The sequence below is a fragment of the Fonsecaea nubica genome, assembly GCF_001646965.1.
Source record: "Fonsecaea nubica strain CBS 269.64 chromosome Unknown Scaff106, whole genome shotgun sequence".
Taxonomy (NCBI): domain Eukaryota; kingdom Fungi; phylum Ascomycota; class Eurotiomycetes; order Chaetothyriales; family Herpotrichiellaceae; genus Fonsecaea; species Fonsecaea nubica.
This window is the reverse complement of record NW_019173779.1, coordinates 13,084-30,077: the sequence shown is the minus strand read 5'-3', so window position 1 is coordinate 30,077 and position 16,994 is coordinate 13,084. Positions and strand designations below refer to the sequence as shown.

At 50.7% G+C, this 16,994-nt stretch overlaps 4 protein-coding genes across 4 annotated transcripts; 1 reads left to right on the top strand and 3 right to left on the bottom strand.

Moving 5' to 3' along the window:
- Positions 1 to 97: 97 nt before the first annotated feature.
- On the bottom strand, positions 98 to 8,656 carry AYO20_10230 (hypothetical protein; the record flags this gene model as incomplete). Its single annotated transcript, XM_022648488.1, has 7 exons — positions 98 to 912; positions 973 to 1,082; positions 1,148 to 1,484; positions 1,918 to 4,416; positions 4,465 to 4,591; positions 5,167 to 5,242; positions 5,319 to 8,656. The coding sequence occupies 7 exons, from the start codon at positions 8,654 to 8,656 to the stop codon at positions 98 to 100; spliced, it is 7,302 nt and encodes a 2,433-aa protein (XP_022495515.1).
- A 297-nt stretch (positions 8,657 to 8,953) lies between these two features.
- On the bottom strand, positions 8,954 to 9,421 carry AYO20_10229 (Cholinephosphotransferase 1; the record flags this gene model as incomplete). Its single annotated transcript, XM_022648487.1, has 1 exon — positions 8,954 to 9,421. The coding sequence occupies one exon, from the start codon at positions 9,419 to 9,421 to the stop codon at positions 8,954 to 8,956; it is 468 nt and encodes a 155-aa protein (XP_022495514.1).
- Positions 9,422 to 10,513: 1,092 nt separating this feature from the next.
- AYO20_10228 (hypothetical protein) lies at positions 10,514 to 12,186 on the bottom strand (the record flags this gene model as incomplete). The annotated part of the gene is made up of 2 exons (XM_022648486.1): positions 10,514 to 10,642; positions 10,708 to 12,186. The coding sequence occupies 2 exons, from the start codon at positions 12,184 to 12,186 to the stop codon at positions 10,514 to 10,516; spliced, it is 1,608 nt and encodes a 535-aa protein (XP_022495513.1).
- A 1,975-nt stretch (positions 12,187 to 14,161) lies between these two features.
- On the top strand, positions 14,162 to 15,640 carry AYO20_10227 (hypothetical protein; the record flags this gene model as incomplete). The annotated part of the gene is made up of 4 exons (XM_022648485.1): positions 14,162 to 14,261; positions 14,396 to 14,457; positions 14,656 to 14,750; positions 14,848 to 15,640. The coding sequence occupies 4 exons, from the start codon at positions 14,162 to 14,164 to the stop codon at positions 15,638 to 15,640; spliced, it is 1,050 nt and encodes a 349-aa protein (XP_022495512.1).
- Positions 15,641 to 16,994: the final 1,354 nt, after the last annotated feature.

Sequence of the window (16,994 nt, the reverse complement as noted above, 5' to 3'; positions counted from 1 at the left end):
GAGATGTCAGACGGGTGCAAATTCCCACAATAACAGCAACACCATATTGTCCTTGTCTTGAGACATGCTGTTGTTGCGCCTCCGCCCTCATCTTGAGCTATATCGTCCGCGTCACACTCTTCCGCCGATGTCCAAAGTCAAAGTTTGCTAGGGCATCTCCTTCCTCAACCGTCGCTACTCCTCCTTCAACCCGGGCATTTCGCAACTCTTCCTCGGTGATTGTCTTGATCGGTCCTTGAAACCAGTGCATAGCACCCCATACGGGGAAGAACCATCCCACCAAGCTAATGACTGTGATAATACCAATGCAAATAGGCGCATAGTTCAGAGTTTCCGCGTCCACCGGGTACAACTGTGGCAGGAGAAGAACTGCAAAAAGGAACAAGATGTATACCGTGGCTATAGTGGCCAGTGGTGCAGAGAACCTTCCCAAGTTCCACTTCGCCGGCACAAACGACTTGCGTCCCACTGTCTGTCTCGCGATTATAGGGATCAGATACGAGAAGTTGGTGGCGATCGTGGCGGTAGCCGTGATTGCTGAGAATGCGACTGTGGAACCAATGACGGCTGTGGTGATGGCAACAGACATGCAGAACACGAGCAGTGCGGCATTTACCGCCATCTTGCGCTTGGAGAGCTTCCTGAAGAAGAAGCTGAAGGGGAGCACCCCGTCGCGGGAGATGGCATAAGTAACTCGCTGGGCTGACATGAAGCAACTCGCTGTCGCGCACGTGCTGTCGACCCAGAGCAGCGAGAGGATGGCGACCGCACCGTTCTCTCCAATAAGCTGAACGAGATACTCCGCCCAGTTATTTGCATAAGTTGCTGAGATGATACCTTCAAAATCTTGCATGCAGAAAAGAATGATGATGAGGGTAGGCACCGACAAGATCCAGGCCGAGAAAGTGGACACTGCAAATAGCTATGAGTCCCCATAGTCAACAACCCCAGGAGAAAAAGAAACAGACTTACTGTAGATCCCTTTGGCGACAACGGTTGAGGCTTGCTTGGTTTCTTCAGCCAGATGCGCAGAGGCGTCGTACCCGTAGAAGACCCAAGCTCCGAACAGGACGGAAATGACCCTTGTAAAACGACGTCAGTTATGAGCGAAGGAGCGGCGCATTGAGGTCCAAATGCTGTAACTCACCAACAGTACCCATCTGAGGCCTGCTTCTTGTCTCCCAAATTGATGCCGTTGTAGAACAAATCAAACGCCCCTCGGCTGCTGTTGAAATGCTTCTCGGAAGCCTTGATTGGAAACCAGATCCAGTACATGAAGAAGAGCGAGAAGAAGATTGCGACCGCAAAGCGGAAATAGTACTGGAGCAACTTCGAGTTGTAGATGTTTGGAATCATGGCAAAGATCATGCCAATGCTCGTGAGCAGCCACAAGAACCAGCCCTTGTGGAGAACTTCGGCGTCAGGATATTTTATCATCAAAGCCGAGACCAAGAAGTTGGTAGAGCCTTGCTGGACCCCTGGAACTATGGAAATCCAGCTGAAGAAGCAGGAGGAAGGAGAACAATTAGTCTTGCAATTATCTATGGAAGAGAGTGCAGAAGAGAGAACTATATACTAGTCTGTTGACAAACGCACGCGTCACCACCACTGCCTCTACAAAGTAGTGATTGTGAAGACCTACAGTCTTGGCAAGGTAGTGACACTGAGGTCCTAACTACCTTGGCAAGGTAGTTCAGTGAAGTACCAGCTTCAACACTCCCCCTTCCAGCCGGAGCCTCCGTAGGAGGCGACGGCGCGGAATAAAAAAAAGAAATGAAGCGGGACGAACCCATCAACTCAAAAGTGGGCAAATGCCTAGTTGAGCAACTAAATATTTGAAAGTAATAACCGGGAGAGTTTTTGTGAAAGCATCAGCAAGATTGTCTTTGGATGCGATCTTGAGAACACGAATTTCACCACTTTCAACTTTCTCCCGAATGAAGTGGAACCGAATGTCGATATGTTTTGTCCGATTATGTATGAGAGGGTTTTCGGCGAGGTCGATTGCTGCCTTGTTGTCAATGTACAAAGGAACACTCTCAACAGAGATGCCTGGAATGTTGAGGTCATTGATGATATTGCGTAGCCAAACGGCCTCTTTTGTTGCTTCAGATGCTGCCATGTACTCGGCCTCACAAGTGGATGTAGTAACAGAGCGTTGTCTCTGAGATTTCCATGAGATAGGTGAGCCACCGAGCATGAATACCCAACCTGTGGTCGATCTCCGAGTATCTTCACAGTTCGCATAATCACTGTCAGAGTAACCGACAAGCTCGAAGGATTCTTGTCGAAAATGCAATCCGTGAGGTGCATCTGTACCCTTCAGATATGCGAAAACCCGTACGACAGCGTCCATATGTTGTAGACAAGGGTCTGCACAGAATCGAGCAACGAGAGCAGTATCGTGCGCAATATCAGGTCGAGTTATCATAGCAAGCCAATTGAGAGTGCCCACCATTGCTTGATATTGCTTGAGGAATACTTCATCAGCTTTCTTCGAGATGTATTGAGGGTCACAATCGTCGCCAACAGGCCGAGATTTTCGTAGTCGTAGGTTGGCGTTTCCAGGAGAGGGTGCGATAGGTATATCCTCGAGTCCGTATCTGATCAAAGCCTGTTTGACAAAAGTGGATTGCGATATCGATATCTCTCCAAGACTGAGGTCAACCTGCATACCAAGATACCAAGAACATTGACCTTCATCCGTCATATCGAATTTGGAGATGAGATCATTCTTGAAAGCTTGAATGTTCGAAATCTGACTCCCAAACAAGAGGATATCATCCACCCACAGCACCAAATAGAGCTGAAGGTTCTCTTGAATGAACAGGCACGGATCATAGGGGGAGACACGCCAGCCAAGGGCTAGAAGAGTTACCATGAATGTATCATACCATCCTCTGGATGCCTGTTTCAAACCATATAAAGCCTTCTTCAAAAGAAGTACTTTGCCTTTCTCAACTGGGAAGTGTTGCGGAGCCCGCACATAGACTCGTTCCTTCAAAAGGCTGTTGAGGAAGGCAGTCTTGATGTCAACCTGATGAATGTCCCATCCCAGGTAAGATGCTATCGCAAACAAGATTCGGTATGTCGTGTGTTTCGCAACAGGGGCATAGGTCTGGAAGTAATCAACCCCTTCCACTTGCTGAAAACCTCGAGCTACCACACGTGCTTTCCATCTGACAATCTCACCAGTAGGTCCTAGCTTTTCCTTATAGACCCAGCGTAGTGTGAGAGGTTTACAACCGTCAGGTAGATCAACAACCTCAAAGACACGCTTTTCCTTTACACTATCCCATTCCTTAAGCATAGCTGTTTCCCATCGGGGCCAGTCTGGGGATTGACGTGCTTCGGTGTAGGATCTCGGTTCAGGGGCCGGTACATTCCTGAGGGAGAGACCGGCAAACTTGCTCGCAAAGCTTCGAATCTTGGCAATAGACGTTGAAAGTGAATCATGTGTATCCACAGTTTCATCATTGTCGAAGGCAATCTCGGATGTCGTAGTAGGTTCGTCATGATATTCTTCATCATTGTCAAAATCGTAGTCTGAGGCACAATCAACCGAAGAAGATCGTTCACATGACTCGTTAACAGTTCTCATCCCCTCAAAATGGTTCAAGCGCGAGGGGTCCGATTCAGAAGCATTATCGTTGTGAATGAAGAATGTTTGGACATCTCCAGAGACAGCTCCCTGATGTAGCTCTGCGTACGGTGTAAGAACAGGGGCATGACCAGGCATGACATATCCCATTCTCAAAGGTAACCCATAAGTGCGTTCAGCCCACATTTGCACAGCTAAACTGACTTGATCGACATGAAGATTGTTGGTATTGTGGAGACCGACCTCGACCATGCGAGCATAAAATTCATCAGACCGCAGCCAACCATGAAGCTCATCAAAGTCTGGGACAGGTATATCATGTCCAGCGTCCTTCATAGCACGAAGAGAGTGTATAGCGGCGTGTAATCCGCATAATAGGCCTCTCCCACTAGTTGGAATAAGTTCGTATGCGATTGGAAATAGAGCGCGAAATGCCAGACTTGCGGGCGAATCGTCGAGGGCATGATCAACAGTCCTACAGAGAGTGTCGGGTGATATATCGTCATCAGAATTTGCGTCGGAGTCTGATCCCTTGGCTATTGCCAGCACACGTTCGGTAAGTTGTTTTCCTCGTCGTTCTTTGGAATAGTTCGCTTTAACAAAGCGAAAAGATAGTGCTCCTTTACTCCGTAAGTCGCGGTAAGTGAACTCACTCGGAATATCTGGGTCTAGGACAACCTCATTGTCTTGAAGTTTCCAGCGCAACGTAGGTATTCTAACAGCCATACCATCATCATTGTTCGTGTAGAATTTGCAAAAAGCAATCTTTTCTTTCATGACGACACAATATCGACAGGGATGGAGGCCATCATCGCCTGAACCAGAGCATGTGCGACCAGTAGCGGAACAGCTTGCACACTCACCAGGATCCTTTCGGCGCCAAGCTTCGATCTCGTCTTTCTTAACAGGGTAGACATAGGTAACAAGGTTATCCACGTCAATATCGACGCATCGGCGAGGACGAATATGCCCAGCAGTAGCAATGCATGACTGGCAAGGTCGGCCAAAGTCGCATTTGAGACCACTCCTTGGGTCCTGGCATCGCATACACTTTGTTGGACGAGGCTCATTCTGTGGTCGGCACAGATAAGGTCTCTTCAAGACATTAGTACATCTTGAACATGGGAAGACACCGTCACAGGCATGAAGTGTGCCACATTGCTTGCATCTATCCTTATATGGCACAGTGCCAGGTAATTGTGGCAAACATCGTCTCTTCAATGACTTGCAGAGAGAGCATGGCACTCCATCGCACTTGAAAGAGTTTAGATAGCAATGCTGGCATGAAGATCCCAAAACAGAGATTTTGCCTTCTATCAGTGTTTGTGTTCGCTTGGCATCACATGGTCTGCAAATTTTCCCCAAAAGACTCGGAAATACCCTCGATAGGTCTTTGTTTCCACAGACTGAGCATTCATCAGGAATGGGGAGCTTGGATGCGCAAGTAGGACAAAGAAGTCCTTCCTCAGTTTCCACTTGCTTGATGGTAGAACGAAGACATTTCAGGCACTGGTGTTTAGGTCTATCCTTGTTTCGTCTGCGTTCGCAATTGTTGCAGATCATACCAAGTTCGGAATAGCACCAATTGCCTCGGGAAGTTCGAGTGGAGGAGCATATGGAGCATTTTTCTGGCTTCGGTATCTGCTTCCGACATGCATCACACAGATTGCCAAGATGAGTTGAATACAACTTCTTGGTCTTATGACATTGATCACACTCTTGGCCAATTGAGTTAGCGCTCGGAAGGCTTTCCAGCCACTTTCTGCGTCTAGTTTCTTGTTCTTGTCTTAGAGAGAATTCTTCCAGTCGGGCTGCCTTTGCGCGATCTTTATCAAGAACAACATCTTCAGACACGTCACTTCCTGCTTCGTTATCATTGTCGCCAGACCGACTTAAGTCATCATCAAGCCTCTTGCGCTTGTTGCCTATGGTCATAAATGCAACATATCCGCCGAAGAAGTGTGATCTGATGGGTGCCTCTAAGGTGCTCGGTTGGGATGGTGATTCGCTCTCATCACCGTCTTCGCTGGGTACATTGCCAGCTCCCCCGTAGTCAAAAGGGTCACCGTCAGATTCAAGATCAAAATTTTCCATAACGCCTCGTACAAGATCAACATCTTCAGGATCGTTTTGTCCCAAGGGGTTATGCTGAATAGGTGTGGGGGGATTATGGCTATCCTCAACCACAGGAGTCTGTTGTCTCCGCATATGTTCAATTTCAGCACTTGATCTGGCGATTGCGTCCCGCTCTGGAGTTGATGGGCGGCGTGCAGGGTATGAAATTGGCGAATATCGCGACGGGGAGCGGGTGGTAGCTTGATTATCGATACGCAAGTCGTCATCATCAACATTCAATAGTTCGTCATTTGGGGGTGGTAGATCTTGATCGCTCAAAACGGAGCCTTCTTCATCATCAATGTCTTCGCCAGAGAATTCATCGTTTACCTGTATTGAAGGATCAACACGAGGCATAGAGATCCGAAATACCTGGTCTCTCTGTGGATCATAGATCTTGTAACCGCATTCGCCGATGCATCCGACGATGTTGCCTTGCCAGCCTCGTGGGGTGTGCAGCTTATCAGTGACTCCACGCGTCTCGGGTGGTGTCGTCACAAAAGCTACACTCCCCCAGACCTTCTCGCACGATAGATCCGGAATCGTTCCCCTGAGTAATTCCCACGGTGTTTTGTAGGTCTTGCGAACACGGGTAGGAGTACGATTTTTGAGGCGGACAGCATGTAACATGGCTTCAGGCCAAAGTTTCTCAGGGACCTGGCAATTGCGTAAAAATTCCTGCATTCGAGCGTCAAACGTGCGAATGATGATCTCGGGAAGACGAGGATGTTGGATGCAAGTTGCAGCCTTATCGCGAATAGTACGATTGACGCGCTCAGCTACTCCATTCATGTAGTGTGCATAGGGGAAAGAAGGCTCGATAACGATACCCTTTCGCTGGGCCCAGTCCTTGAATACGTTTGCTTTAGCGATTTCACCATCGAGGCGGTAAGATCGAATCTTGATCTTGAAGTATTTTTCAATCTCCCTATGGAGAATCATCAACCGATTGGCAACACCTTCTCTAGTCGACAGGGGAATGGCCCAAGTATATCGTGTTGTGTCATCCGTGCAGAAGAGAAAGTATGCGGTCCCATCATAGCTAGGAATCGCATAGGGACCCCATATATCCACGTGCATCAGGTCACCAGGCTCCTCAAATTCCCGGCTCGCCGGGTCTCTTGGAATTCGTACGATGGCTTTAGTTGTGGCACATGTAGGGCATATCTCCTTGACTTTAGCCTTCAGCTGTGCGTCCGTGAGATTCATTCCTGTCGAGTGTTGCAGAAGTTTGCGCATGGCTTCGATGCTGGGGTGGCCTAGACGGGCGTGCCATGACCAGACAGGGTGATTGAAATCAACATTGCAGGCGATGATGTTGTTCGCTGATGTAGGTAGAAGAGAGGATTGAACAGGGAGTAGAAATAGCCCGTTCACTTCAATAGCGTAGCAGACAATCTCATCACGATAATTCACGGTGATCCGGTCATTTTTCCAGGTCCCATGAAAGTTGCCGTTCTTGCTCAATGCCGACATGGAAACAAGGTTGCATCGGGAGTTAGGCACGTAAAGCGCATTACCAAACTCCATCTCGACAAGCTCGCCTTCAGGAGTTGTCACAGAGATTACCGCCCTACCTTCTCCCATAACGGGCATAGAGGCAGTTCCATCAGCAGTGCTGATATCGAGACTGAGTGGATGCATCTCAATGAAGAATCGGATGTCATTAATAATATGAGCATTGCAGCCGGAATCCATCAGCCATGAGGCTCTATCGATGTTTGCTATGTCTGCTGCCAGAAATACATCCTGAGTCTGTCTACTCATCGTAGCACTGACTCCCCCATGATATGCACTGTCTGAGACCTGCTCCCCCGATCCTTCCACAGCGAAAACTTCAGTTGAAAAATCAACCTGAATACTGGGATCAGCGTGGATTCGGTGGGTAGCAAGGACAGGCATACCTAGGAGCTCTGAAGAAATGGGAGAGAAGGTGTTGTTGCGAGTGGTCTTGACAGCGACGAGATCGACGACAGCAAGTGCAGCAAAGCGACGAGTGTTGTTGTTGGCTTTATTGTTACCATTGGTAGCATTGCCGGTGTTGTCACCAGAAACAGTGGTGATCTTCTCTTGCTTAACAGCAATATTCTTCTCCAGGAGTTTGGCCTGGACATCGGGGTTGGTGCTGCGACATTCTGCATACACATGACCGAAACGATTGCAGCCAGTACACTTAGGACGATCTTTATTGCCACCATTTTGTTTACCAGAGCCACCCTCTCTATGATCTTTGTCATCTCTGTTGGAGGCAGCCTTCTGCTTGTTTTGTTTGGCTCGCTCTCTCATGCGAGGCTCGATGGCTAGAAGCTTGGCAGTGATGTCATCAAGGGCTGGGGCTGTATCCACAATCAAAATGTTGTTTTGAACAAAGTCATCGTAATCCTTTGGGAGGCTTCGCGAAATCTTGTTGATGATTTGTTCGTCGGTGTATTGTCCTTTGGCTTGCGTGATCTGGTAGCGACACTCGGTGATTTCATCGAGAAACTGCGATGTGGTTTTGTTGAGAGTGAGTCGAATGCTCTCCATCTTGGTGTATGCACTTTGTCGGACGCGATAGTCGCTTGCTTTGTATTGCGCCTTGAGGAATTGATATGCCGCCTGAGGCAGCTTGTGCTCAAAGAGGCGGGGACGAATAGATGGGGCGACACTGAAGTGTATGAGGCTCAACGCTTCACGCAGGCGTTTTTGCTGTTCGCGGTAATCCTCGAGCGCGTATCGAAAGAGTGCCTCACCCTTCTGGGTATCGGTGAACGCGGTATGGTCCGGTTTGTTGAGCAGAACTTCGGTGCCTTCGATGAGTCCTGTGACATCCTTATGATTGGCAGCAGCCAGGAAGTCGCGCGACCAGGTGTTGAAATTCTCCTGGCCCTCAAGCTGGGTGATGCCATAGTTGAGGAAGGGGTTCAGGTCGGCCGAGGCCGCGTCGCTGAAGTGTGCCATGCCTACACGCCGCAAGGCTGTGTAGAGGGATGAACTAATGATGTAATCCTATCCTTCAGCGCCTTCATACAAAGGAACTCATAACCTGAAGAAGCAGGAGGAAGGAGAACAATTAGTCTTGCAATTATCTATGGAAGAGAGTGCAGAAGAGAGAACTATATACTAGTCTGTTGACAAACGCACGCGTCACCACCACTGCCTCTACAAAGTAGTGATTGTGAAGACCTACAGTCTTGGCAAGGTAGTGACACTGAGGTCCTAACTACCTTGGCAAGGTAGTTCAGTGAAGTACCAGCTTCAACACCAGCCTGCAAAATTCCACCATGCTGTCATCCAGCTGAGGAAGGGACCATACTTCTCTCCGCCTAGACGGTAGCTCCAGAAGTAGATGCCGCCGGTGGTGGGTAGCGCAGCGGCCAGCTCTGCCATGACCAAGCTCACGATGCAGGAAAGGCCACCAATCATTGTCCAGTTGGCGAATGCTGCTTGGGGTCCTCCGGTGTACATAACCCACCCAAATAAGACAGGAATACCAGAGATGAAGTTCATAGAAGTGAATGTCGCGGCCCAACTCTCGAAGAAGCCCAGGGATCGAATGAACTCTTGTTTGTATCCCAGGGTGGCAAGATGGTATTCATCGTGGGTGAGGACGACGCCGACGTCGACGTTGTCGTGAGCGCCATCTTTGATGGAGGGCGGATCAGATGGAGTGGATGTATCTTTGACATCCATCTGTGTCAAATCTTTCTCAGCTGTAGAAGCCATGGTGAGGAGGAGGACGAGGAGGCCAGATGGTGGGAGAGATGTGCGAGACGTGCATCCTGGAACTGCCGTTGATCTTCCATATGTAGTGACAGGACCCTGACGACTCTCGGAATGCAACTCTTTTCGGACTTCTGCACTGTTGGAATAGCTCGTCGAAGGCGACAATGATGATCCCTATCAGAGGTTAGCCTGCAGAAGTCCGTTATCAAGGCAGCCAGCCCTGGCGGAGAGCTTTTGCAGAGACGCCATACCTATTGAAGTTCAAAGATGCGGAGAAACAGCCACGACGAGTTGTTGGAAGGAGAAGACCCGCGTTGGTGGCAGAGGCTAGCGAGTCTTATCAAGCTTGATTCAGCGTAGCAGATTCTAGGCCTGGTTGGGGTAATGAAACGACCAGCCACTGATTGTGGTGAATGGAAGCAGGCCAATACCGCAGCCTTTGATAAGAGTGGTCGAGAAGGTGACATGGCTTTTGCACTACCGGCTGTCATCTTTGGCCATATCTGCATAAAATCCATGCGCAACGTGTTCGAGGGTACCGGCGTGCCGGGTCTGCCACGTGGGATGGAGGGAGTTCGGAACAGGAGGGAGATGGAGACAGAGCCGCGAGAAATGGCCCTCTGCCAAAATTGATGGTTGCAGGCGCAGCGTGTGGTACCGGTTTCATCGATGGAGAAAAAGGGTTGTGGATGATAACAATGGAATTTGAATCGTGATTCTTCTTTCACCTGTCCTCATGGGTAAGTTACCCAGATAGGCAGGGACTTACTCATCTTGGCGGGGAAGCCTTGGCGTTGTCACATCTATATCAGTCGCGTCACAGACTATCGTGCCTATCGACTGAGCATTTTCACCCTTTCTAGCGCTTCATCAATGGCCACACTCACCACACACCGAAGTGGAAAGGATGAGAACCAGACAGCAGATTGATATACGATCCACCCCGTGGAACAAAATATTTGTCCATCATCTCATTGCAGCTTCGGGGCCAATAAAACCAACTGTGCGACTTTTGAGACTATCAAATACATAAAGGGTGTGTGGCATATGAGATATCACTCCTCTACAGAGTAGTTATATCGTCCACGGCATTTACCTTCCCGTTTTCTTCCTCTCCAGATACCGCAAGGGAAAGTAGCAAACCACGGTGATGGCGCCAGACATGTAGATACCGACGTCACCACCGAATGGTCCGAATTTCGCAGCAATAGGTCCGACGTACTGGAAGACACCTGTTAGTAACTACTTTGGCCAGATAGGAACACGCGAATATCACAGTGACTTACCCAAACTTGCGCCATACCGGGCAGACCACCAGCCAGATATCCTGCCAGAAGGGAGAAGACAGCCGCGGCACCCCATGGCAGCTTGTCAGGCATATCCCACACTTCGAGGTTGTACCCTTCACCCGATCGCTTGCGAAAGAATTGGTCTTCAATTAGAAGAATGAGGGTGAAGGAGATGGTCCAGTAACCCAACAAGGACACAAAATCTGAAACAATGTTGGACAGATGGTCCTTTCCAGCAATGGCGAGCAGCGCCACCACCAAAGCGACCAAAAAGGACCAGATAAATCTGGGCACGGCATGGAAGTAGTGACCGAGAAGTTGGATGGATAGACCGGAGGAGTAGTTGATGGCAATGTTGTTGCCCAAGACGCTGAAGGTGAGTATAACCAGGCAAAATTTGGCCCAGCCGACGGGATGGTAGATCTCGCGCAACAAGCCGCCCAGGCCATGGTTCTCATAAGCATCCGAGTAAGGTGGATATGCGTTCAGGATAGCGGCGTTCCCAATGCAGGAACCGATGACCGTCACGAAGACGGTTGGGATGGTAATCCCGGCCAGAGTCAGGAAGAAGATCTTCCAGGTCTTTGTGCTTGCAGGGTAATTGCAATAGTAGTCGGCGGCGATGGAGCACCAGCCAGAAGAGCTAGAGAAGCAGATGGCCATGAAACTGAGCCACGAGCCAGCAATCTCCAGGTTTGAAGCAGGGAATCCAGGTGCATTGGGTCCGACATGCGGCGCCGCCTGACCGATCAAGACGCACAGGAGAATAAAAGATACAATCCAGCTGTACTTTTCAAAGGTGTGGATGATGGCAAAGCCAAACACCGAAACCACGTAGGACACGATGGCGACAATCACGCAGCCCACGGCGATGGTCATTGAGTAGTCCGAGACAGCGCTGAGCATTTGACCAGTAATGACCACATTGACCACAGCAAAACCACCGCCAACGATCACGTTGAGAACACTGCAGAGCTTGGCTCCCCAGAAACCAAAGGAATATCGGGATGTGGCGATTTGACGAAGTCCAGTCTTAGGTCCCAGGGTACCAGTATATGCCGTGCAGAGCGCTCCCAGGATGGTGCCCACCACCACCGCTGCGACGGATTGGCCTAGGGTCAAGCCAAATTCGGGTCCCAGCACGCCGAGCGGAAGGGTGCCAACGTGGCAGGTCATTGAAAACCACATGAAAAAGGTGTTGATCAGGGCAGGCGGCCGTTTCTCTTCCTCGGGGATGCGATCGATCCCCTGGGTTTCGATACCCATCTTTTCATCGAGCCATGTCTCGCCCCTGCTCAGCCACCGAAGAGGCGCGAGGCTGGTCTGAATGTGTCTTGCTTTTGCTATTTCATATGCTGGAGTCACACTGCCATGACGGACTTCGGGCTCGACTGCCTCGTTGACGTCGGGGAGCTTTTCGATGTCGATATCTTTTGACGGCGCTCCAGAGGAGCTGGTTGGCTCAATGGCGGCCATTTTGTGACGACAAAGTATGCCTGGTGCCTCACGGGAAACAGGGTCGTCGAGCGAAGGCAAAAAGAGCAAGGTAAGGAACGAGAAGCACTCGGTCACACAAGGCCGGAGACATGGACGACCAACAGCCATTAAATATAGCAGTGACGCTACTGTAATAGATAACAGACGGGCACGGTAGGAGACACTGTCCCACACACCAAGTATTGCTTCGCGAGCTTGATCGTATCTTAGCTTCGTCAAGCCCTCCACTGGCGACCAAAGGGGTGCCGTTCAAACGGGCGAGTCCCGTTCCGGAGGGGTGGAAATACGACTCTGCATCTCCACAGAAGGATGATCTCGAAGATATTAGCGAGTGAGAAACGCGGAGAGCGCCGATGATTGCACCGGATGGCACAGACCAGAGATCAAGTGGGAAATGGCAGGCGAGCCTTTGATAAGGGCGATCCAGTCATGAGCCTGGGATGGCAGGTCAGCGCCACATCTCCGATGCTGCAATTACGCGGGCCATGGTCTGCCTTTGGGAACAGGTCCGGTTGCTGGCGTCGTTGGATGTGCTATCTCGCAAGTCTCGAGTTTAGCTGTGCAATCATTCTGCCACTGAAAGGGCCACACGAGTATTTGTGTACTTGTGCAGAGCTTCGCGAGGGGTTCTTGCGACAAGCGAGGTGCTGGGAATCTTCCTCCTCGATTGTGATGCCCGCCTCTTTGAATGCGTTTTGTCAGACTGCGTGCTCTCTTACGCCCTTTTTCAACTGCGCTCAGTCCCCGATAAGTCCGTCAGCATTTGATACCGTGTACCTTGTAGGGTTGGGTTCGTCTCGATCGCGCAGCAAGTATTTGTTTGAGGAGGTTGCTTTACCGTGTTATTTGAAAGATGAGCTCGTGGGCTCGATGGGCAAATGGGCCCAGAGCTCACGCGGGGCTCAGCGCCGCTTTTGTCACGCACTCACTTACTTGATCATGTTCTTCTCTTACCTAAAAGTGCACCCAGTCCTCGCCTTGCCCGCTCGACACCTCTCAACCGGCGCATCGACTTGGTTAGCCATCTAGGGGGCGATAGCTTTGTCAAATTGCAGACTACGCCTCCCGCACCCTGTCGCCCTGTCTAAATGCCTACAAAGTAAACAGTGCTACTACATAGTCCTTCGTTGGGTCGCGAAATCTTGTAGGAATACGAGGATTCCTTGAGCAGCACAACAGCTCACGGCCCAGGTGAGATGGTATCAAGCACTGCGTCGCTAGCAGGCAAGGGAGCGTTCTTTTATCGGTCGAGACACAGGGCCAGACATCGCTACTCACTGCACTCAAAGGGCGAGATCAATAGTGGTGGCATCAGGTGAAGGTGAGATGGAGTCCCCACATGAGGACAAGGTTGAACTTGGCCACAACACCAAGCTTGCTCAAGCTCATCTGGGCATTTGCTTGGATGTAGGGATGACTGGTTCTGGGCTTCTGAGCGGCCTACTTCCTGCAAGCCCAGAAAGGAAGAGGCCGCCCGGGACTTTAGGAGTCGGAGACTAGGGGGAAAAGGAAGTTTCGGCCAGCCCCGAGACGAAAGAACGAGGGAGTGACACAAGGATTTACGAGAAGTAAGAACTTGAGGCCAACGAGGGAGAAACGACCATCCTTATCTATGACCATTATCGCGATGTTCTACTCGATAGATTTCTGGCCCTATCAATGAGGATGGTCATGATCAACCATTTGACCTTCTTATGAAGTAGGACTGATGCTACCTACCGACAACACCAGAGCATTCGCCAATCAAGACATCCATAAACGAGCATCAACTCAGTACTCGTATGTCTCGCCGGGGACCGAGTAATACCTCGTGGCACCCCTGCACTTAGAATCGCTAATCAACGCGTCAACCAAGACCACAGGAGTCGCAAAATCAGGCCCCTGCTTGTGCCACTATTCTCTCTATCTCTACCTGAAATATTCCCTGCGGACAATCAGAAACTCCTAGGCCGCTATGGCCATCGCCACCGACATCCCCATCATCGACTTCTCCCTGGCCACCTCGTCGCCGGAGGAGGTGGCCAGAGACCTGCTCAGAGCGTGTACTGACTGGGGTGAGAGCCCGCACCCTTACCACCATGCACAAGGCAGTACTGGTCCCCGTACTCGTACGAGTCGTGGTACTGGCAAACAGAATGTGTGGTCCATACTTACTGATTGCTTCGTCCTTCTGTATTATCAACAACAGGCTTCTTCTATGTCAAAAACCATCCTATACCGCAAGAGGCCATTGACGGTATTTTTGACCTAGTAAGTATCCCTCCTTACTTGGTCTTCTCTTGATGCAGACCAGTCTTGGTGTTACTTTTATTCTCCCCCAATCGATATGGATATGTAGGTGGACAGCGCAAGAACTCCTGCGTCTTCGCCCGTCCAAGGTCTTGTTGTTAACTTATAGATGACCACAATCCTATTGACTATTCCATCGCACTTACAAGATCATTGCAGGAAAGACGGTTCTTTGCTCAACCGCTACCCGTCAAACTCGAAACCCCCTACGTGGCATCGAAGAACGCCGGCTACAAACCCGCCAGCTCGTACGGGTGAGTAGTGTGTCTTCTAGCATTCCCCTCCATCTCCTTCTTTTCTCTTGTGATAAAACAGAAAAATCCCAATGGTGTAACCAGACGACCTCCCCAGGGCGGACGCCAGATTTACCGATCCCCGCGAAGCCATCAGTATCAACAAGTGGCCGACGCTCGAGCACGCCGCCGCCGCACCCCTCCCTCCCATCCTCTCCGAGGCACGCCAACAGATCTTCTCCTTCCAGCACCAACATGTCCGTCTCTTCACGAAGCAGCTCCTCGAGCTCATCGCGTTGGCGCTCGACCTCCCTCCCACCACGTTCACGCAGTACCACGGACCGCAAACGGAAAATTATGACAACTTCGAGCTGATGCATTACCCGCCCGTCACCACGCGATCGTCGGACACTGTCGGAGGTGGGATTCCTACAACATTTCGCATCTCGCCTCACACAGACTGGGGAACCCTGACCTTGCTCTTCCAGACCACCGTTGGGGGTCTCGAAGTCCGCCCGCCCAAATACACTGTCCCAGACTTGTCGCTGGACACGGAGACGTGGACGCCAGCACCGGCTCTGCCCGACCTGATCCTCGTGAACATCGGCGACATGCTCGAGTTCTGGACCGCTGGCAAGTTAAAGAGCACTTGGCACCGCGTCGTCCCCACCGCCACGGAGGGCGGCTTGGATCGGTACACGTTTGCGTATTTCCTGCATCCGGACAAGGATGCCGTTCTGGTGCCTATGCAGGGCATGCAGAAGCAGGGTTGGGTGCCGAGATATGCCGGTGCAGGGAGGACGGCCGAGGAGCATATCCATGCTCGGATCGAGGGCGTTCACGGTAAGAATAGAACAAAAGGCGAAGATAAGGCCCTCGGCCTGTCAAATCACAAGGGAGTGAGTGCTTGAAACTGGCGCGGCTGAGGTCGGACGCGCAAGCATCAATGCACTCGAGTCAATTCTTGTAGTCAGAGCAACTGGTGAAGGCCATGGGCGATCTGCAGTCAATAGCAAAGATGCACGAAAGCACTCGAGTTCCATCACAACCTTGTGACCACGTAGTCGGAAGGGATGCTCAGAATTGAACTGTCATCGAACCAGTAAGTATCGAGATCGTATAAGCATATTCTGAATATTGTCGATTCCTGATCCTATAAAAGATCGGATGCTTTGCCCAAGCCCAAGACTGGTCAACCATCCATGGATCTCTCCATCCTGATGTCCACCAGCGATTCCGACACGGGTACATGATATCATGCTTCCAGTACTTGACTGCAGGGCTTTGTCAATCAGCCAGGTGAGAAACGCATCACGAAGACGCTCTGTCCTAGCTCCTGCAGTGTTCAGGAACGTCGACCTCCTCTTGGTACGTCCGACCCAGGCGCGAACTCCCCAACGTCGGACCAGTCACTCAGGCCAACATCTCTTGACCAGTGTCTGGAACGCCTACTATGTCCAGGTCGAGGTTCTGCGTCTCCGGTCTTGTAGACCAGACGCTGTCATCCTCGCATGACTGGATTTCCTTCGGGTTGAAAGGATGTGGCTTTAGCGTAGGGTTGGGCTCTGGACAACCGGGTGTGTTTGGTATCGGTGTGTAAGCATTCGAGAACAGCCGTGTTGAAAACAGGCCTTGGGGAGGAAAAATCCTTCCGTCATTTCCACGACGTCTTCGATTTGCCATGCTCTGGGAACATATGATGTATCCCTCCTCATGCGCCGCTAAGCCGCATTCAATATCGATTAGTGAGACTGCTTGTCATGCAGCATGAGTGTCTCACTTGCACGCTCTTAACGTCCTTACCCCCGCAATCTCCTAAGACTTCTCGAAATGCCGTCCAGGTGGATATGCGGCCGCTTTGAGGTGAAACCCTTGCTCGATTTGGCGTCCTTCCCTGCCTCGATTGCAGCACCTTGAAAGCATTCGATTTGTTTGGCTTGCCAGGACTGCCAGCGTTGCTGATTGTTGGACCGTGCCTGCATTTGTTTGGTGAGTTTGGAATGCATCTCTGACGACGAGCAGGCCAAGGTTGACGAAGTGGTACTACTTCGGAGAGTGTTTACCGAGGATAGAGAAGAAGAGTGCGGTCGGCCTGAGGTAGTCATGGCAGGTCTTTCGACACCGCGCGACGAGGGAGAAGACATTATTTGTTGAAGTGTAGGTCTGGGGGGGCCGATTGATAAAGTGTTGGCGTGTTATGTCGATCAGATATGTTGCGATAATCCTGGGACGCGAGATGCCTAGAATAAGTGAAATTTATCTTCA